We start from the raw sequence: 20,931 nt of genomic DNA on the forward strand, positions 1-20,931 counted from the left end.
CAGAGAATCCCCATCTGGTTGTGGCACGTGGCTGATCGTCGTCTGCCAGCTGTATCAATTCACTAACAGTACTTGGTATACGTAAACATTGTTTCACTGTTTATCGAGATCTTCGATTGTGTTGGAGTACGACTTTCGCTCATCATGATGGTGATTGTTATCGGGGAATCGCCGATTGTTGCTGTCATTTCCCGGGTTGTGCCACAGACTAGTTATGTTCTCGTGAAGATATCACCCCGGGCCGTCGATGAATCACTGAACAGACTGAAGGTAGATGTTGAGAAGAGAATCTCGTGAGAAGACAGACCGGTGCCCGTTCTGGTATTAATGATGCAACACCTTGTTTGAAGTCTCCTCTGGCTTTTCATGTGGGCAGCAATCGGGTGGTGATGGACGATTTGTACTTTAAATTATTGAGTTTGCAGTTAAGTCGCGCAGTCGGAATCAGGTCGTTTACAAGATTTACCACAGAACTGTGTTTAAATACTCTGTTTGTAGTTTCTCGTGGAGTTAGGACTATCCAAATGCCACAACAGCATCCGTTCTGTAGGGAAACTGTGACTTTCGCTGTACCGCCGGAGTCCCTCATAACGGTGAATTGCTCTGTCCCAGCGCCGACGGGAGAATGCCGAGGATGTCATCTCGAGTTCTGCCCTGTAGCCGTCGGCCTTCCAGAGACTGCCTGTGGTGATTCGAATCATCCACATCAGCAAACCGCTGTGTTCTGCATCGGTTGCTTCCTCCACAGCTGCACTATATGTGACTCCCCCTGGAGGTTCCTTGTTGCTCGAGCCGAGAGTCTGCTTCATCTCATGCGAGAAGATTCAGCGTTCTTGCGAGCAGTGGGGGAGTCAAAAGCCGTGAGGAGTCACCTCGCGAGTTGTCTGTCCAGACTTGCATTGAACCGCAAGGCGGACCGCTGTTCGGAATTACTCTGTGAAGCTCTAGCGCTGATGATCATGGTGAGCGCAGAAGAGATAGTTTGTGATGGAATTTGGCAGAAACTCCCGCCCGAAGCTGTCGTATTAACCCTTCGACAAGTATTCGAAATCAGTCCGGTGGCGACTCACAGCGCTGTACTGGCTTATTTGGTTCAGCCGGATAACCCACAGCTCCTCACATGTGTCGATGTTGTTGCCCGCGGGGAGAGCGGCGAGCTTGTCGTGGCTGCAGCCAGTGAGGTGGTGGAGCTTGCTGTTGGTTACGTCCTCGGAAAAGAAGAGCTGGAGTCGGCGTCGATGTGGTTTATTGACAGCGCCCTCTGTAGGGGCCTGGTCTCACGGTTTTCGCGTGGTCAGAGGAACGACACGGCGATGAGGATAATGCTGATGATTGCGGGCTGCCAGGAGGCTGTGGATGCTCTGTTTATGGGGTAGGCGATGAGCTGTGGGAGAATATGGTCAACTGCATGTTTTGGTGACAAAATGAAAATTCTGGTGAATTTTTCGGGTTTTTGTATACTTCTAGCGTAAATCATGTGTGGATCTTCACTATACAGTGCGGTAACTCCCGAGCTTTGCTAAGGAAAGCAAACATATATTCCAATACTGAGCGACATTCAGAGAGAAACCGTCGGCTCAGATGCCTGGACGATGAGTGCGACCTCGGCACATTCCATTCGTTCATCCACGAGTTGGAAGCTGCCGTTGAATTCCACGTCCTACAGTCGGGCGAGGAGGACTTGCAGGAAGCCTGTATTATCCTATGCAAAGTTTTTCTGGTGCCGACTCCTCCCATTGTGCCCAGTGGGCCGCGCACTCTTTCTATCATCGAGTGGCTGCTGGAATTGGTCAGGACAGGCTCGAGTATGGGTTCCCTTGCTGCTGCTTGTCTCGAGGATTATGCAGGGGCGTGTCCTGAGATAATCGTCAAGCGTGTTTGGAATGACGATTTCGTCCCAATGATCTCCCCTCACATTGGAGAAGAGCCTTTCGCCGCTCTATTGAGGACTGTACTAGAGGCAGTGGAGCCGAGTAGCGTTGGTGATGCTACGCTGAATGCTTTGCTGAGATCAGCGGAAGTACTCCTTTGTCGCGGCTTGGAGGGTCCTGCGGCAACCGTGATGAATTTTCTGATTGGTTCGGTTGGGAACGGCGACCTCGGGCGGCTCTCATCCGGAATCAGCGCTGTTCTAGAGTCGGTTGAGGTTTGGGAAAGCAGCACGGTGAACTCCGACTTGTTTTTCGGTCGTATCTGCGATCTGATCGTCGCATCCGCCCCCCGGTTGTCCACGGTTCCTCTGGTAGCTCTGATCGACCAACTGTCGACAGTCTTCCTTGAGCACTTCGTATCCAGTCCAGTGGCTACTGAAAGCTTTCTTAATGCAATGGGAGTGTTGATTGGTGATTCATACGAGTGCCCACGTCTCGTAGAACTACAGCATCGTCTTCGGTCTGCAGCGGTACTGGTATCTGCCGTTACGATAGGATCTGGATCAGTGGTGCGTCTCCTGATGTTGGGTATTGTTCCTCGTTGGCTGGTTCCTCTCTTGTCTGTTGAGGATGTGGGAGTGACTGCTGGTGAGCTCTTCACAAGAGCAGTCGAGCTCGATGGAGGAGCTTCGAGCCTTACAGGCTTGACGGCTCTCTTCTCTTGGTTGACCAGCGATGGCGTTGTCGCCAACAATTTACTAGCCGCTGCGGAGCCACTGTCGAAGTTGATAGTGTCAGAATGGGAACCTAGGATGCTTACGGAGGCTCTGCTCTTGGTCTCGCACGTTTTGCGTCTCCTGGCAACCCGTGGCTGCTACCGCCCCGCATCACAAGTGAAGGCTCGAGTGCTCTCCGCATTCTCAATAGCTCACCTCGATGAGTGGAAACCCGATGCTGATGCGGCTTCGCATCATGTCAAACACATAACATTAACGCTGGCCTGGCTCCTTGAAGAATGCGAGGAGGTTCCTGTGGAGATATTCACATTGTTGGCGAATGCAGTTACCGTCGCTGACTCTAACTTGGAAGTGGGTTCAGCAGAATTCCTGCGAGCCGTCGTGGTCGCGGCCAGTCAGCAACCTCAGTTTGCAGAATCTCGCATGTTGCACTCTGCCATCAAGTTGATCGGTACGATCGAGACTTTTGCTGAGGACTGGCAGGCAGAGACCTTGCTGACAGCGTGCTGTAATTTCCTGGGCCGCGGTCATCTTGGCGCCGAAGAATGTGCTCTGTTGTGCGATCTGGTGGCCGCTGTTCTCATGATGCATCCGGTAGGAGTTGCCATCTTGATGGACGTCGGCGTATGTTTGGAAGGAGTCGCGGCAACTCGGTTAACCAGCACTGGCTCTTTGCACATACCATTGCGTGAGAGCTGTCTCCAAGCAGCTTGTGTCGTATATGAGCTCTTACAAGCTCACAGTGCAACACCAAAGTGCATTTGGCTGGGAGCATGGGCAGAATCGGAAACTGGTGGGAGCCCAGGAGCGGTGGCGTTTTGTGCCATGGCTGGCATCAGACTGCCAGTGGACGGCCTTAGCAGCATCACATTCACTGTTAGATGCGCTTACTGGTCAATGACTCTCTCTAGTGGCCGGAGCAATCTTAACGAAAACGAGATATCCGACCTTTTAGCTTTTGGCGCTGAGGGAGTACTCATGGGAGAGTCGTCAACGGCTGTGGATACGGAGTGTGCGGTTACACTGCTGTCCACTCTGCTTGTGTTTGCTAGGCAAACCAGAGACTGCCTCGCTATTTCGCTCATACTCGCTTGTCTACTGTCTGAGCCCCCCATTGGGCTCCCGTACTCTTGCCTGGTGTTGGCGCTTGTAAGGTACCGTCCTGTATGGTATCGTCTTGATCCTGATTGCCTATTGGGTCATCTGTGTATTGTTGCTGATTCTTTGGAGCAACTACCTGGAGACCATCGTAGAAGGTTCGGAGAGGCTCTCGTGAAGTGGGCCTCTGACTTGTTATCTCCTCGTCATGTTGCGGCTATCAACGAGAGTTCGCGCCTTCCTCCAGTCGTGGCACACGCTCCGCGGCGCCACGGAAAGGATTGGGACACCTGGGTTATGACTGGAATGATTCACCGTGCATGTGACCTTATCATGAAGAAGTTAATTTGAATCACCAAGTGGTTTCGTACAGAGTGCCTGTGTTGTGCTATCCGAGTCTGAAGCGGGACTTAGTTTCCAGCAGGCAGTAGTGATGTTTCGATGTAGGCCCCTGCTGCGGCGAGCAGCCACTGCCCGGCGTTCGCCATCCACTATTGCTGCTGCTGTCCGTCAACCAGTAACGGGAGCTACTTCAGCCTCCAAGAGCTTATGGGAATCGTCGTCGACCCCTTCCTACGCCATATCCGATGTGTAAGACTACGCATAATGTTGCTGCTCGAAGCGGTGGATTTTCGCGCGAGTTTGAGTGATGTTATTCACATTCGGGATTTTAGACCTGAGTTGACAGACATGGAGAGCGAGGCGATGCATGCGCGGATCGATCAGCTCATACGTCTTTACGAAAGTCGGAGCGCTGGAGCTAAGGACGTCTTCGCCATTCCATTGCATCTCTTAAAGGACAAGAACATGAGGGAGCGTTTCAACCTGTACCTGAGGTTAGTTTGAGATGATGCTGCATGACTCGTGAAGTTCCGACTGGCAGGTATCAAGGAGGACGCGAGCTTGTGTCGGGTCTTAGGGCTAGCCTTGCTGACGACACCTTTGCACAGGATGATCCCTCTTCTTCAGCTTTACCATTGAAGCTGAGGGAAGTGTCGAGGGCTGTGAAAAAGTTCCTCGATGAGAAATGTCGGAACCAAGTATTCGCTTATAAGAACCTACGCCACTTGGCTGACCTGAAGAATCTTGATGCCAAGACGTAAGTGACAGGGCGACACGAAATTATGAAATTGTTCCGCTGCCCATCTCGTTACTGTCTGGTGCATGATATACTTACGCAATAGACCTCAATCGTCCCATCAGGCCGGCCTTTCCGCGTGTGATACATTTCCACGAAGGTCCGACCAATAGTGGCAAGACTTATGCAGCTATGCAAGCACTCCGTACAGCGAGGTAAGATATCGTTGAGTGACTGTCGATGGGAGACATAGCGATTTCGATCACTCCCTTTGCTTGTTGTTTAGTCGAGGAGTATACTGTGGTCCGCTTCGGCTTCTAGCATGGCAGTGCTTTGAGGATCTCAAGGCCATGGGGCTCGATTCTGATCTCATCACTGGCCAGGTTGGAAGAACCGTGCTTTATACACCGTATATGCCGTCCTGTCTAGGAACATATCCGTGGCAAATGGGATGCAGTATCAGAGTCCCAGCTGGACGCTTCAGCGGAGAATACCGAAACAGGCGTCGGGACCCACCTTTCCTGCACTGTTGAAATGTGTCCTGGCCCCGGCAGCGTGGAGTATGATGTTGGTGTGATCGATGAAGTTCAGTTGGTCGGTGATCGAGAACGCGGTGGAGCCTGGACTAGGGTGAGCGTTTCACCGTGAGCCTCACCTGATGAGGATTTTTCTTGGCTTTCAACCTCCACTGATTGTTCAATATTGGTGTTACTTCGGTGTAATGTTTTGCAGGCCATATTGGCTCTCCCAGCTCGTGAGATACACCTCTGTGGCGACGGCAGGGCAACGGAACTCGTAGAAACTTTGTTGGGAACGTATCGCCCTAACGATGTCGTGGTCCGTCATAAACCGTGATATTTCTATCGTGTACACGAGAAACTGGAGGTATCTTGATCAGGTACTCCCGTCTTAGCCCCTTGTTTCTCTCCGGTAAGGCCATCGGTTCCTACCGTAGTCTTAGAAAAGGAGACTGCGTAGTGGTATTCAGTCGCTGGGATATCATGCGGTGAGAATAGCTCTGATGGTATGGTATACTTATCAATTGGGAGGCTGATACTTCTTAGGGTTAAGGCGGATATCGAGCGCTCCACAAGGTGGCGTGTCTGTGTTGTTTACGGTACTCTTCCGCCAGAAACTCGGCGTGACCAGATCAATAGCTTCAATCGTCAAGAGTTCGACGTTCTCGTAGCCAGCGACTGTATTGGCCTTGGTCTCAACTTCAACATACGCCGAGTAATTTTCTCTACTGTACATAAATATGATGGTATTGAGACGAGGCAACTCTTACCAACTGAATTTCGCCAGATTGGCGGTCGAGCTGGACGATACGGCCTCTCTGCCGGAGCTGAAGGGGGTGTTGTTGCATGCATGCACGAGGATCATCTGCCAGCGCTCTTCGCCGGTTTTGGCCTCGAATGGACTGAAGATACCTTCGAGAAAGAAGTCCCTAACCAGTTGATTATTTCCGACACTGTCACTCAAGCTGCTTTACTCCCTGAAAGCAGCATTCTCAGTGCCTTCCATTGCGAAGCGGCGGCTGCTCTAGGAGAGGAGTGCTTATCAGCTGCCAAAGTTTTCAGTACTTTCGCAGATGTTGCTCATACCGACCCTATATGTTATCTGGGAACCTGGTCTAATCGGATGGCCAACATTGCCAAATGCTTGGCTGATATCGAGGAATTGTCCTTCCAGCAAGTGGTTGAGTTCTGCTCGGCTCCGGTAGATCCTAACGATCCTATAGTGCTCAGCGGGTTGAGAACCTTCGCCCAGTCCTTAGTGGCAACGAATCAAGTCCCCCTCCCTGATAATATGGTATTTGATGCCCAAACCCCGACAACGGTGTCCGCAGTGTTCCATCTAGAAAGGATATGTCAAATATACGATCTTTATCTATGGTTGGCACGAAGAAGCAACCCCTTGGTGTATAGATCCGAGAAGGAAGCGCGCGAGGCTCGAGCGGAGGTCGTGGAGGCGATTACGAATGCTATCAGAGGCCAATTGGAGATCGATTCATCCGAAGACGTAGTCGCCCGGGTTGCCGAACAGTTGATGGATGATGATCTTCCTGGGAGTCGACGTAAGATCAGAAGCATCGAGCTTGGGTCGGTGTCATGACTCGTTTCTTGTGCTAATTCGGCGTTTCTGTTTATCTTGTTTATGCTCGAGTTCTTCAATCCGTAGAACAATTTCGAACTGGTCTTGGAGTCGGTCCTATCCTTTCAAAAAGAATTTCGGTTTTGTTCGATTGCTATTCTCGCGTTGATTCTTGGGGAGCCCAATATTTCAATCTAGAGGGTATTGTTATTAGAAGCCCTAAAGCTAGGTAGTCGTGCACGCTGTGTATTGGTGCTCGAAAATCGTGTAGGATTGGCAGACTTTCAACATCTGTAAGCTATCATTCTATTTGTCAACAGCAAAATAATGTCAAGCATCATGCAATTTGAAGGCCAGCAGCCACACATTCAGAAGCGACTGTTCCTGAAAGTGATTTATCAGGAACCTGAGGACTAAAATATCCAAATGTCGATCCAAGCAGTGCTCACCGACTGCCCCTCTTCAAGATCGGGCCTCCCATCCTGCCTCTGCATTGCCATCATCACTTTCATTAGCACTAAGAGTTGCATGAATCCCATGGCTAACATGAAAGTGATGAGAACGAGCATAGCAGTGAGCACTGCTGAATAATCCGTAGGATGCTCAACGGAAGCGCTGCTGCCTATCTTCTCGATCTTGGGCGGTGGTGCGACCGTTGTAGTCGTGAAGAAGCTGAAAGCATGGAGGTGGAAACGCGTGAGGATCTTGGATGCAGACTTACGGATCTGTGGGAGATAAGGTCAGGTCACTCAAGTTGAATGGCTTAGTCGTCTCCTGAGGCATTGAACCCTCGATTAGGTCGAGTTGCCCAGGAGGGCCAATATCCACGCCGTCGAAAAGCTTGGCATCACTCAATGCAATGAAGAAGATGACGAAAGCTCCCATAGTCCACATGATGGATGGAATGTGTAATCCTGACATGATTTTGGGTACAAACAAGGTCCTCCGATGAATCGAGATCGAGGTCCAATGTGACTATTGGCCCAGCAGTGTTAGGGAACCACCGATTGCCCATTGCTCATGTGGCCTATACCAGCGAGTTCTACCCTCGTCTCAACCACAATGGTACAATCATAATGATCGCATCGTTCTACCGGTAGCCGTGTTTTTATGGCTACATAATGGAGCTATAAAACACATAATTCATGTGACATAAACTACTTATTGGGACTATTGGCGATGAGTCCCGCCACGTGAGAGGTTACAATTAGAGTCCTAGATACCTGTCCGGCGATTAACGTGTTTTACCAGTCAGGGGTTGAGAATTGCAAGTTTTCCAAGCTGCAACGCAACTCGCAATGCAAGTCTTGCACTTGAGCAGTACGACGAGTTGGTTGAATGGTCAGTTCTCGTACGTTTTCTATCCTCAACATATCTGATGCTGCACTCAGCTCCTTCTGGAGGATAGAGGAAGTTGCACTCACTAAGTGACCTGTGGAATGTGATTTCACTTCCTCTCCGATCTTAGTTGGTTGGTTGGTGAAGTTGGTCCTTAATTATTCTCGTGACGTGTTGAAGTAAGAGTGTTCTCCAGTTTGAATAAGCCGATGGGGACTGTCAGCGGTCACTGACCTCTGCACAAAACCTCCACGCTTGGTGGCCTTATTGAGATCGCCCTACCTTCTCGAGGGCATCTTGAAGAGATCAAGGTCACCATGTCCCAACACAATTTTCTCCGCCGACTAATGTGATAACGATTAGTGCTAGAAGTTCGTCTTCCGAACCTCGGATAGGGTCCGTTGGGAAACCAAGAGAGGCGACGCCGACGGCTCCATGGGCTGGTTCCTGACAGTGTTTTGGGCTGATACTAGATACTTGATTCTCGCGATATTCGGCGCGAGGAGAGCTTCCAGATCGTACCACTTGAAGCATTGAGGGATAGTGTTAGCCTAGATCGGTAAGCCCTGTAAATGCAAGCACCTCTATCCCATGCTTCACCTTCGTTCCGTCTTTCACCAGAAAAATAACGGGATGAAAAAGGTCCTATCGGGATTTGAACCCGAGTCGCTGGATTCAAAGTCCAGAGTGCTAACCACTACACTATAGGACCGATGAAATCCATTCTCTATAAACTGAAGGATAGTCTCGGATAAAAGACCACCAAGACGAGTAATCAAGATTCATTCAAAGTACTCTTATCTCATTCTTCTCATTGATTTTCAATTCTCGGTGATCAAATGGAGAAGCGAACAAGAATCAACGACGTTATTGTCAGAATTCAACCTAAAGTCGTCGAGTTCAAAGTCCAGTGCTGCACTTAGTGAACCACCAGAACAAGCGTGTGGAGATCTTAGTCGTCCACTAATTAGGTGGCATTCTAGCGGGCAACCCCCCTCATAAGAAGAAAGGCGACTTTCCTCAGTTACTCTACATAGAGACTTAGATGAAAGACTGATCGAATGAACATACAATAACGTAGCGAGTGCGATTAGTTGCTGCAAAACTTTGCATCCATCGTTCATGAGCCGTCGATCAAATGAGCGCATGGTGATATGATGGTCTTGCAGGCCGAAGGGAAACGGTGACCCTTGCTGATTGTGAGATGCGGTGCGTTCCTTTTCGTCCAAGCGGAATAGATTCATCACCATATTCTACAGGTCTCCTCAAGGGTCAACTCTCAACCATCGAGCCAGTTTCTCCTCATCTATTTCTATCCATAGGCTGCCACAGCGCCTCCGTCTAAGCATTATATCACGTTGGCATTGCAAGACAGATCCTTGGAATCCTCCACTCATCTGCGTCGCATTCGAAGCCGTGAATTGACGCCTTATGCCGCTCCCATGACTCTCGTAGCCCTCACTACTGGAATGAAAACGCGATACAACTGCGGGGGAAAGGGAGTCCCCAAATCTCGAAGTTGTCGACACAACTTCGTTACGTTGAGTCAGCCTTGTGCTGAAGACCCGTCGGAAGGTCGCCAAGCAATACATCCTCGCATGACTATCTCTGCCGTGTTCATCATCGTCTCTTGCAACCCATCAACACGTTCGCGTTACCAAACGCGTTACTACAGTTCTTCAAGTATGTAATATGAATAATGACAAGCGGAGTAAAATCAAAACCTTTTTCGCATTCCCACGAAAATATGACCAGCCAAGTGTCATCTTATCTCGCCCTTATCCAACCGTTGAGAACCGTCTCGAGACCCCAACCGTTGCTTTCCATTGCCATAGCACGGGGGTGAAATGATCGACCACATCAAGTGACTTCATCCAATGATTGTTACTGAACTCAACCGCAATCACAAGATAAAACTGCAAGTGAATAAACATCAATAATATCATAATAATACTTCTGCGGTATAATTCATACCGCGATGATCGTCAACCTAGAAGACCACACAGAGCTCATAAAAATGCGACACTCCAACACTCCAACATAGCATGTCATACAGAAGTGTCACTAAAATCAAAACCCACCTCACTAATTTCCGTTGCCTTGCAGAAGCGCTATAGCTTCAGTGAGGAGCTTTATCGCGGTGGCTCTGTCGTCGAAATCAATAGCACTACTAGCATGCTGAAGAGGAAGGTCGATGGTCGCATCCCCCATAATGATCAACACTTACGTGACACTTCTTCTTCGCCTCTTGCATTTGCGCTGCCGTTGGTCGCTTCTGAAACGCTGCTGTGCTCGCGTGGAACTTCATACCACTCGTCTGCCACATCACACTCACAGGTACCCCCGGATTGATCTTAAAGCACATGTTGCCGCTCATCAACTTCCTCTTTCGATCCCTTGAAGGCCTCCGTTCGAGCGGCAGGTGCTTTCACGGATGCTGTATTACCTAATGAACACTTCTTTGAACTAAATTCGATAATACCATAATTCGCACTACTCCTGTCGGGCGCAGCGGTCGTTGCCGTCGAGCCATTCGACGCAGCGGTCGTTGTAGAAGGGCCATCATCGCTGTAATGGAAAGCACCCCGAGGTGCCATTGAAGGCTCTGAATGCGATCAACTCCCGTCATACTCCACCCTTCCGGTGGTACCACTGGCCTGCTGTGAGTGCGGCGAGTCGCTCGTCAGCATTCCTCCGGGAGGACCGGGTTGGGGAGGCGTTCCTTCCTTCAAGCATTTGTTGATGTAAACTGCCTTATACTTCGCATATCTCGAATGGAAACGATGTCGTGGTAGAACGCATAAAAAAGACCAAACGATGATTCGAACCCACGCCTTTCGATAGTCAGCGCACACTCCTATCCATCCGATTACTTTCTCTTTTCTTCCAAATCTGTCGACAAAACGCCCTTGCCGTCAACTTGCACTCCCTCTAGCACATCGAAAAACAACGAAGCGCAATAGAACTTCATACTCGTGGCGGCCGTTATTTCACCTACAAAAAATACCCTCGGTCGGAATTGAACCCAGGACCTCCTCCTCACCACTCCGATCTTCGTTGTCGGCGTGACCAAAGACGCTTATACAAAAATCTTCTAACTTCTGAGGTCCATCTTCGAGAGCCTGCCCCAGCTGGGCTTTCTCCCTCTCGCAGATATCCAGCAACGACATCAGAGTCTGAAGAGCAGGGGCAGGTGGTTGGTGTCATTCGCAGCGTTGGAATGTAGTGTGAATCGAAGCGTTATGCAAAGTAATATTTCCAAAGCCTCCATATTTTTAATGGTTCGAAAGTCAACTTTGAGTAATATCAACATGATAACAATGTGAATCGATTGACAAGCCATCAAAGGCGTTTCGTAGTCTATATTCATACTCTCAAATTGAAAAAAGCCATCTCGAAAATCTAGACATGGATAAGTATATAAGGCGAATTTCGCACTGTATGTTCGCCTTTCCTCAGCTGGCCTCAATAACTATACAGGTCTACATACAGAGTAGAAGTGTACAGAAACCGATGAGAACTTCCCAAAAATCACTCAGAATTTCATATTGTCAACACCAATACATGTAGTTGACCATGTGCACACCCGAAACACATTAAACATTTCTCGCAGTGTTTCGCTAACGTATCGAGAAAATTTCAAAGGGAACTTCATCTGAAAGGTGACACGTGACACAGTATGAAAATTCCACACGCTGTTGATGACAACCCGACACTACCCCATCCAATGCCTTATCATATCCAGGGCGTTGTCGAGCGGCCATCAACGACTCTGCCACATATAGTCGGCAATAGAAAGACACTAGAGGGTATCTGAACACCAACTGGGCTGGTGAGAAGAAGGTCATCGCGATGGTACTGATTATCAACCTCCTCAGCTCGCTTTAGATAAGGAACCCATTTACGACCAGAAGGAGGGACGTTGGCCGATAGAGACATTATGAAGGGAAATACACTACTCTACTCTTGGTGGGGGTGAAGTTGCACTGACAGGCAGAAGTCTTACGATGCAATTCCGGGCACCGAAATCGTCATATACCCTATTTTATCGATAGAGGCGCTTTGTGAGCTCCTACCAGTATTGGACATCCTAGTTATGGCTCGGCCAGTGCTCTAAGAATTGACTCGAACGACGACGGTTGAAAGGTTACACGAGCGAAATTTGAACCCGCGTTCGATCCCGGCATCTGTCAATTGAGAGCATCAGTTTGAAACTCGGCACTGTAGGAGATATGGGAGTGAAAAAGTCGGTCGGTGTAGATAAAACCCAAATGGAAGTTGAGACGAGCCACCAATGGTAACTCTTCATGCTTGACCCCTTCATCCAAGAGGCTATTCCATGAACCTTATATAATATCCTGGCAGGTAGCCCCCAGAGTATGTACTCCTTGCTGGTTGGTCTCAGAGTCTGTGTGGAGAGTTGAGGATGATTACGGTAGCTGCTCGCAGGGATGATTTATGATGATATGAGTATCTCTATTGTATTTGCTATTGTGATCATTCTACATAGAGTTGCACCCTTCTCAGTGGGTTTTTCTCCCTCTGATTCACTTGCCCGCTCGGGTATTGGATCAATTCCATCGCCATTCATTCAATTCCTATCGACGAACTTGCGTTCACTACTGTTCAGTCAAAGAGATGTCTACAAGATCACATGCCAAGTCGGAGAAGTCGGACAACACGAAGCACGAGTACGTCAGAGTAAGAAGACATCATTAACAACGGATGGCGCCCTCGTTGGTGAGGAGATCTCATTCCTCCAGTCACTAGACTATGTTGTTTCCCATTCCCAGTCGTCAAAGAGGTCGTCACGTCGGACAACACAACCAGGTAAGTGGCGAAGTAGAGAAAGATGATCTTAATCATCCTCAGTCCTACACATCTGGGCTCAGCGGGAGCCAGCCGTTTCATGCAGAGCTGTTCCATTAACAGAAGGCGAAGTGAGAGTACTGTGGCGAACACCATTGATGATTACGATACACATCTACCAGTGCCACAACTATAGGGAGGTACTCAGGTGATACTCAATGAGCACGTGGAAGGCCCAGGTTGACCTTCATCTCATGCCGACTAGCTAGAGGAAGGAAAGAACATCCTTAACTGCTACATAGGAGAGGATTTGAGGATGCATTCGTTCAGATCGACAACTTCATTTCTCCCAAATTCTTGGAGTTTGTCTGACGTTGAGGAAATGTAAGGTTGTATAAGAATGCAAGTGGTAGTAAGTGAACGGTGACCAAACCGGAGTGTGAGCTTCCCATTGAAGTCCTTGTTGGGCTTGTCACTCAGAGTTACTATAAGTCGTATTAGTTTTTATAGGGAAGGGAGATGAGCCCTGGTTGATAGGGAAGGTGGAAGGGGTCTCCCACTGCTAACATGGTATTCTCATGAGGTCATATTGTTGAGGGTGGAGTGAGTTCACCCATGGATGGTAGCTGACAGAAGTTTAACGCCAAAAAGAGTTATGGTGAGAGTGGAGAGTCCAGGAGTAGCTGAGAGGATCAATAAAACAGTGTTGTAATATGTGTTCGCTCTCCTCAGCTGAGCTCAGGAGTTTCCTCACTTACTAAAGGAGTTTCACGATTTCGGGTAGAAACAACAAACAAGGATTTCCCAAAATTTTCTCAGAATTTTCATATTGGCATCAACACATGTTGGTGACCGTGTGAATATTTTTCTACACACTGCATAAAAGACTTCACGACTGCTATCCGGACTCCCTCTCGATCTAGTAGTCATCCCTGGTGGTGTGCAGGGTCGCTTGCAGTAACGGTTGCTAACTACTCATTCACCGCTTTCATCAGTTAGCATATATCCTCGTTAATGTCGTGTTGGGGGAGGGACGAGATGGCTCGTGTGTTGATCGTATCGTATTTCCTTCAGTGCAAGTTTATTCATACCATGTCGCATGCAACTCGCGGAGGCCTTCCTCTGAGGTATGAGCACCGGCCTAATGGTAAGACGTGTAGTGTAGTCAATGTTGTCGGCTACATGGGTTCTCGAATTTGTAATTTGTTCGAATAAAGTGATTATTATTATTGCGGTTCTCTCAGGAAACGTAAGCCCGTCATCATATGACGGCAGTTCTATTGGTGCCACCTCCTCCTCCTCTACTACTACACCAAAGTATAGTGATTCTGGCAAGGCTGTAGGGGTAAGCTTGCGGCTATAGTGTTTTATATGCTCCTCAGGGGAACTCATCATCTGATCATCAGGCGGAGGTCGTTAGGCAACTACTGGAGTTCATGAGTGCGGCTGAGGCGGGTGATTTATGCTGATACCGTAAATCGAGGAAATTGTGGTGTATCAGGTGACCCTACAGCCACTTCACTATTTGCTGGTCTGAATGCTCATCAACGTTTATTCAATGCGGCTGCTGAGTGCGATGACTTGATGGAGGGGAAGGGGCAATCTGGGATGTGGTTGGAGGATGGTTATCCACTCTCGATGTGTGTACAAGGAGATGAGTATTACTTTCAGTTGTCAGAGGATGATCTACGCAAGGTGGTATGGTTTGGGCCTGTTTTGTATCTTACTATCTCAACCTTAAGATTCTCCGATTAGGTGTTTGGAAGATATGGTGAAGTCCGGCTCATTGAGGTTACTGGTCCCGGTAGAGATGTTGCTCATGTCTATTATGAACAGTTGGCTGATGCACAGAATGCTATACAGGACCTCAACGATAAGGTACTATCAGGTGCTATTAACCGAGCAATACCTACGGTCAGATGCTAAATACAGTACGGGGAACACTACGTGTCGTATGGGGGGTCTACCACTCCCCTCACACTTTCCCGACGGCGCTCAAGGCACCTGTAACGAGGGGGAAGGGTATGCTGGTAGAAAATTGTTCGTCTCTCTCAGGGTTGTTCACTGACCGTCGATCGTTCGCAACAAGGTAAAGGGAGGGGGAGTATGGTATGTTGTAGTATTGCATGTTTAGACGGCTCGCAGGGGACCAGGCTAACTCTAGAGAACGCGGAAGCCTCCATCAGCCGGTAGTTGCGGAGCCCTGTCGCGATCGAGTAGAAATCTGTCTATAGGTTGTTGAGTGAAATCCAAGATGTGGCGTCACCGATGAAGTCGAGTAACACGCGTCGAGTGGGGAGTAGTGGCAGCCCTCTGGGGCCGGGGCCGTTACGTAGAGGGGGAGCCTGGCGGTCGTCGAGGGAGGAGTATAGGGAGAAGCACTTGTACGATGAGGAAGTTGTTGGGGACACGACGAGCTGGACTAATGGTAATATGAGATAGTTGTATGCAGGGTAGGCAAATATGCAAATTTGTTGATGAAAATGTGCAAATTTACGGAAATTCTCGTTGGTCACTACACTTGTACTCGGATTTTTATGTCAACTTGTGCAACTAGTGAGGAAATGTGGATTCACTCGCGGAATGGAACATCTTTGGGAGGGGGTCTTCCTACTTATCGAACTCTCTACCGTGTAACACACTATCTACCGGTTCATACTGCAGGCTCAGACAGCAGTGACTGAGCCTGCAGCTATACCTCTATACTTGCTATTGCTCGCCTGCTCGAAGGGGCGCTGCGCAAGAAGAAGAAGAAGAATGCGAACAATGTTCGCCGAACATACATCCCAACACTGACTCTGTGTGTTCTGTTGAGAACACGAATAGTTCTGACGGGTGGAAAAATGGTTGTTGTTTAGGTCGACAGGTAGGGGCCTTTGAGGTGATGCCACCGCCGCAGTCGGTGGGGCCGGCAGCAGCAGCAGCAGCAGCGACTGAGGGGCCTGTAAGGAAGTACACGTGTAGGTTTGATATAGGCATTGATAATGATAGGGAGTTCCAGGTGGGAGGGGAGGGGGTAATTTCGTGGCGCGTGACGGAATATTTTATTAGGTTGCTCGAAGGATCATAGGGAATAAAGGAAGTAATATGAAGAGGATAGTCGGATTGTCTAATGCCAAGTTACGTTTGAGAGGTCAGGGATCAGGGTAAGTAGTAGTGATAGGTCATCGTGATGATGAGAGAGGCGGAGCTTGCTTAGTTCGCGCCTTTTGATTCGATCAATGGATTCGATGTATGTCTCCGGTTCGATCCCCGGGTTGGACATTTTTCTGTCAAAATGTTTTCGTCCATACCTCTGGGGGATATTTGTCAAATAGAGTTTTTCGATTCTTGTGGATATCTCGGTATATAGAGGAGCTGGCTGATCTATCTGGTGGCTTCCTACGCTTCGTAGATCAGCCAGAATAATTCTGCACGCACGCACAACGCGAAAGTGTCTGTTGTTGCGGTATATGCTCCTTTCGTTATTCCTATTATTATTGTTGTTATTAGATATCTGGAAGGAGCCATAAGACAGGAGTCCCCCGATCCACTTCATCTTTGTATAAGTTGTATTACCAGGGACGGGTATTATTATTATTATCATCATTATTAATTGTATTGATATTATTGTCAGTTACTTGGCCGCTGTGGAGGAGACTAAAACCCTTTTAAGACGGGTATATGCTGAGTGGAGGAATTTCCAAATTAATAAAGGAAGAGGAGATCCTGGCATGATGGAAATTCAGATGAAGGAACATTTTCTTACTGCTGCTGGCGAGAGAGATCTCGATATGGAGTATTCACAGCCGTTCAAGTCGACCCCGGTACGAATCCCACAGCGCGCATTTCTACTTCATTCTAGTATCCCATCAGATGAACCAACATTACCCGACGATGCCCCATCCGTCGCAAAACTACTACCCTCCGAGCATTCCCCATGCCCCTGTGTCGAGTCGTGGAGGCCCTTATAATTATCCGCGTTGAGGAATTGCAAGATTTGGAAGATCTCCGTTGTGTACACTAGAAGAATAACTATCTGATGAACCATATAATATTTATTATCGAAGTCGTACGTTTACCCCGAACTATCCCATCTGCGAAGTTATTTCAAAGAGTATCATATCGCAATTCAATCGTATGTGTATGCAACTTCATCATTGGTTGAGGAAGAGGAGGAGAAGGAGTTGTTGATGGAGTGGTAGATTGAAAATAGCATATTAGCATAATAATTGACTTCAAAAGTCTCGAAACTCGAGATTATGATGGCGCGATTCCAACATTGCGTTGTGTTGATCACAGTACACACGGATAGAGTGGCATCAGACAGTCGTTGTAGGAACTTGTCGCCCGCCACGAAATTGCCAACCGTTAGTCTCGAAAGATCGTCAGCGGTGAAGATTAAACTCATTGTAACCAGATAGTATTTTGGGAAGTCCATCAATTCCCTACACTCAAGTTGGAAACCCGCGGAGGTTCGATTCGCGGCGAGCGCATTTTTAAATGACATTTTTTGGTTGGCGGAAGATCGTCTTCTGGTATACCTTACAGGAGGCGTAATCGTCTGTTACATATTTGAAATCCGATGAATATGTTATGGTGGGGCTTTCCGGAACTACCATCGCGCTGGTGAAAATCAGTGTTGGAATATATGCTCACTTTCCTCAGCTCAGTTCAATAGTTTCCTCACTAACTAGAAGTATATAGGTACCAATGAGAATTTCGCAAAATCTTCTCGAAATTTTGTTATTATCACCAGTGATTATGTGCATACTTATCCACACTACTTGAAATGGCTTTTTATCAGTTATAATATTTGCCATTAATATCAATTCGTGACCAGTGCCGTCTCAAAGGGTCTCTCTATGTTTACTTCCGATCAGCTCTCTGCTACAAAAGGGCAGAAACCAACATCTGATGAAGTTGCAGTAGAACCGGGATGCCCAGCGGCCTCATCGGATACACGAGACTCTCAGTGGAGGGTAATACTATAAGCAATCGCAGCTACATTGAGCGAGGAGTGGTATGTGGTTTTAGGCCTTGCCGGAGGTTGGCCCTGATGAAAATGTCGAGATCGCTAGACAATTTGTAGAATTTATGACTAATATCAATGAAGCTGATAACGGTGAGTCTTCCCATCATTTTCAAATCTCAGATACGTGTGTAGTTCATAGGTTATTATGCAACGCCAGAAGCAGCTACTATCGACGGTGTTCAGCGGCCGCCTCCTCCTCCTTACGGTGGGGACTCTACCATGAATCAGCATGGTATTGAGGACTTCCTGGGGGGAGGAGATGCTGAGAGGTTGGGTTATCCACTCTCGATGTGTGTGCAAGGAGATGAGTATTGCTTTCAGTTGTCAGAGGATGATCTGCGCAAGGTGGTATGGTTTGGGCCTGTTTTGTATCTTACTATCTCAACCTTAAGATTCTCCGATTAGGTGTTTGGAAGATATGGTGAAGTCCGGCTCATTGAAGTTACTGGTCCCGGTAGAGATGTTGCTCATGTCTATTATGAACAGTTGGCTGATGCACAGAATGCTATACAGGACCTTAACGATAAGGTACTCATAGATCTTCACCTGTTGGTATAGTGATAGGTCCTACTAGGTTCTAAAAGGAGTTCAGGGAGTTCTTCGGGTGGTATGGGGCCTATACCACGCTCCGTCCAATTTTACTAGGGCTAATCTCATCATCACCAATCATGAACAATCGCAATCCTCTGTTGTTGGTGAAGAGGATGATGATGGTAGAAGTGGCAGAGAGGAGCCGTCCTCAAATAAAGGGAGTCTGCTGGGCACCGATCATGGAAGCTGTTATGATGATGCTACTCTCAACCAGTAGGAGACCTTGATGTCGGTGAGCGAATCGATGAAAATTTTCAGGCTTTTATCTGAGCTTCGTAAAGGATCATCGCCGCTGAGTAGTGAGGAGCTGACGAAGGACCTGAGAGATGTTCCCTCTACTGCTACTGCATCAGCGGTATCATCGAGGAGAGCTTCGGAGGGTATCATTGGATCGCCGCACTTACAAGGAGCGGAGGAACCTCATGGTGATGAGGAGGAGAAGGATGCAGGTTAGTGAGGGGGGGGAGGTGGTGGTTTTGGTAGACGACACATTGGAATGGTGAAAATCTGATAGGGACTAATGTACGGTTTTGTTGTTACTCAGATGAGACGGCGGTTGGAGTTCGGGCGCAAAAAGAAGTGTTGCCGTCCACATCGGAGCCAATGAGGAGTGGGTCAATAAGGAAGTACACGTGTAGGTTTGATATAGGCATTGATAATGATAGGGAGTTCCAGGTGGGGGGGGAGGGGGTAATTTCGTGGCGCGTGACGGAATATTTTATTAGGTTGCTCGAAGGATCATAGGGAATAAAGGAAGTAATATGAAGAGGATAGTCGGATTGTCTAATGCCAAGTTACGTTTGAGAGGTCAGGGATCAGGGTAAGTAGTACTTACTATTATCATTACTACTACTTACTAAGTATTAGCCATGGTAATAGTAGAGCTTCACGACCCGTTTTACGTGAAGTGGCGTAAAACTCGGTGAAAAATGCGATATTCGCGCTATGCAGTAGTCGTGAAATATATGTTATTCATACCACGAGTAAAACTCCAATGGTGATGAGGTTGTTATTCCTATTATTATTAGAGGAGCATAGAGGACGCGCTTGATTTACCTGATGCTCTCGGGCCCTTGGTAGTTGAGTCATAATGAATCGTCACGCACGCACGCACAACGCGAAAGTGTCTGTTGTTGCGGTATATGCTCCTTTCGTTATTCCTATTATTATTGTTATTAGATATCTGGAAGGAGCCATAAGACAGGAGTCCCCCGATCCACTTCATCTTTGTATAAGTTGTATTACCAGGAATGGGTATTATTATTATTATTATCATCATTATTAATTGTATTGATATTATTGTCAGTTACTTGGCCGCTGTGGAGGAGACTAAAACCCTTTTAAGACGGGTATATGCTGAGTGGAGGAATTTCCAAATTAATAAAGGAAGAGGAGATCCTGGCATGATGGAAATTCAGATGAAGGAACATTTCCTTACTGGGTCATCGTCATCATCATCATCAGCTGCTGCTGCTCTGTCACACAGCACCCAGGTTCGATCCCTTGTGACGGCATTTATATTGTGCCACATATTGTTCTTATTTTTCAGAGGTTCACTGGACACACTCCGAGACGATTCGGATCTTCATCATCTTTCGGTGAGAAAAGGGAGCGATTTTTGTCATCACGAAGTTCCTCAACCAATACTGCTACTAACATGAAGACTTCAGCAAGCAGGACTAGGCGACGAGATTGATTATCAGTGTGAACGACGTCACTTCGCATCTGAGCCTCGGGGGACCTCTCGGTCTATTATCATTAATCTCACAGTGCCACACAACCGCTTTGCATACTATTTGCAGTTGGGATGGTATCGTCGTGATGAATATTGTAAAAAACTCTGATATTTTTTCTACCGCACTTCTGCCACATCGTCGTTGAAAAGGCTTTGCAGATGTTATAACGTCTTATTCACCTACCGTACCTTGTTTGACTAGCGTATGATGACTGATTCAGAAATCACTCTTGTGTTAATCTCGCTCGCCCTGCCCTCCCCCTCCCCATTGCATTAGCTTTCGTCATGTACAATGTCTCGGGGGCATCTCCCTATCATCATCAGGCAGTTGCATCAGGAGGAGGAGCAGCGTGGCGAGAGGTAAGGAGGTTCCGGGTTCAATTCCTGGTACGGACAAGTGCGTAGAGGCTCATGGTAGCAATGGCGAGCAGGAGGGTCGGCGTGGGTGGAATTACCCCGTAGAGCCTGAGATAATTACTGTGGTGGTTCAGTGTAGTTCAATACTAGAGTTAACAAGGTGCTAGCCATGTTCACTAGATGTGGAGGTAGGATATTAACTAGGACGG

General features: G+C 48.0%; 6 protein-coding genes and 1 non-coding gene across 7 annotated transcripts; 4 read left to right on the plus strand and 3 right to left on the minus strand.

The window, feature by feature from the left end:
- Positions 1-1,807: 1,807 nt before the first annotated feature.
- Positions 1,808-4,057, plus strand: Pmar_PMAR006867 (hypothetical protein; the record flags this gene model as incomplete). The annotated part of the gene is made up of 1 exon (XM_002788129.1): positions 1,808-4,057. One exon carries the CDS (start codon positions 1,808-1,810, stop codon positions 4,055-4,057), a length of 2,250 nt encoding a protein of 749 aa, XP_002788175.1.
- Positions 4,058-4,396: 339 nt separating this feature from the next.
- On the plus strand, positions 4,397-6,903 carry Pmar_PMAR006868 (ATP-dependent RNA and DNA helicase, putative; the record flags this gene model as incomplete). The annotated part of the gene is made up of 8 exons (XM_002788130.1): positions 4,397-4,542; positions 4,590-4,805; positions 4,910-4,999; positions 5,071-5,167; positions 5,256-5,414; positions 5,517-5,635; positions 5,683-5,790; positions 5,849-6,903. 8 exons carry the CDS (start codon positions 4,397-4,399, stop codon positions 6,897-6,899), a joined length of 1,986 nt encoding a protein of 661 aa, XP_002788176.1. The 3' UTR covers positions 6,900-6,903.
- Positions 6,904-7,215: 312 nt separating this feature from the next.
- Positions 7,216-7,799, minus strand: Pmar_PMAR006869 (hypothetical protein; the record flags this gene model as incomplete). The annotated part of the gene is made up of 3 exons (XM_002788131.1): positions 7,216-7,284; positions 7,328-7,550; positions 7,600-7,799. The coding sequence occupies 3 exons, from the start codon at positions 7,797-7,799 to the stop codon at positions 7,216-7,218; spliced, it is 492 nt and encodes a 163-aa protein (XP_002788177.1).
- Positions 7,800-8,856: 1,057 nt separating this feature from the next.
- On the minus strand, positions 8,857-8,928 carry Pmar_PMAR006870. The gene has a single exon. It is a non-coding gene; the product is annotated as a tRNA-Gln (tRNA).
- A 1,235-nt stretch (positions 8,929-10,163) lies between these two features.
- On the minus strand, positions 10,164-12,155 carry Pmar_PMAR006871 (Protein C6orf55, putative; the record flags this gene model as incomplete). The annotated part of the gene is made up of 9 exons (XM_002788132.1): positions 10,164-10,394; positions 10,444-10,533; positions 10,580-10,662; positions 10,714-10,821; positions 10,867-10,985; positions 11,090-11,210; positions 11,260-11,392; positions 11,936-12,029; positions 12,076-12,155. The coding sequence occupies 9 exons, from the start codon at positions 12,153-12,155 to the stop codon at positions 10,302-10,304; spliced, it is 921 nt and encodes a 306-aa protein (XP_002788178.1). The 3' UTR covers positions 10,164-10,301.
- Positions 12,156-14,117: 1,962 nt separating this feature from the next.
- Pmar_PMAR006872 (hypothetical protein) lies at positions 14,118-16,991 on the plus strand (the record flags this gene model as incomplete). The annotated part of the gene is made up of 10 exons (XM_002788133.1): positions 14,118-14,172; positions 14,270-14,370; positions 14,408-14,480; positions 14,527-14,720; positions 14,781-14,903; positions 15,892-16,026; positions 16,077-16,171; positions 16,518-16,592; positions 16,642-16,831; positions 16,881-16,991. 10 exons carry the CDS (start codon positions 14,118-14,120, stop codon positions 16,989-16,991), a joined length of 1,152 nt encoding a protein of 383 aa, XP_002788179.1.
- Positions 16,992-17,869: 878 nt separating this feature from the next.
- Pmar_PMAR006873 (hypothetical protein) lies at positions 17,870-20,286 on the plus strand (the record flags this gene model as incomplete). Its single annotated transcript, XM_002788134.1, has 11 exons — positions 17,870-17,986; positions 18,042-18,129; positions 18,179-18,384; positions 18,445-18,567; positions 18,614-18,843; positions 18,889-19,079; positions 19,175-19,305; positions 19,356-19,450; positions 19,810-19,884; positions 19,937-20,123; positions 20,239-20,286. 11 exons carry the CDS (start codon positions 17,870-17,872, stop codon positions 20,284-20,286), a joined length of 1,491 nt encoding a protein of 496 aa, XP_002788180.1.
- Between the last annotated feature and the right edge of the window lie 645 nt (positions 20,287-20,931).

This window comes from Perkinsus marinus, assembly GCF_000006405.1.
Source record: "Perkinsus marinus ATCC 50983 genomic scaffold scf_1104296928836, whole genome shotgun sequence".
In the NCBI taxonomy this organism is placed as follows: Eukaryota; Perkinsozoa; order Perkinsida; family Perkinsidae; genus Perkinsus; species Perkinsus marinus.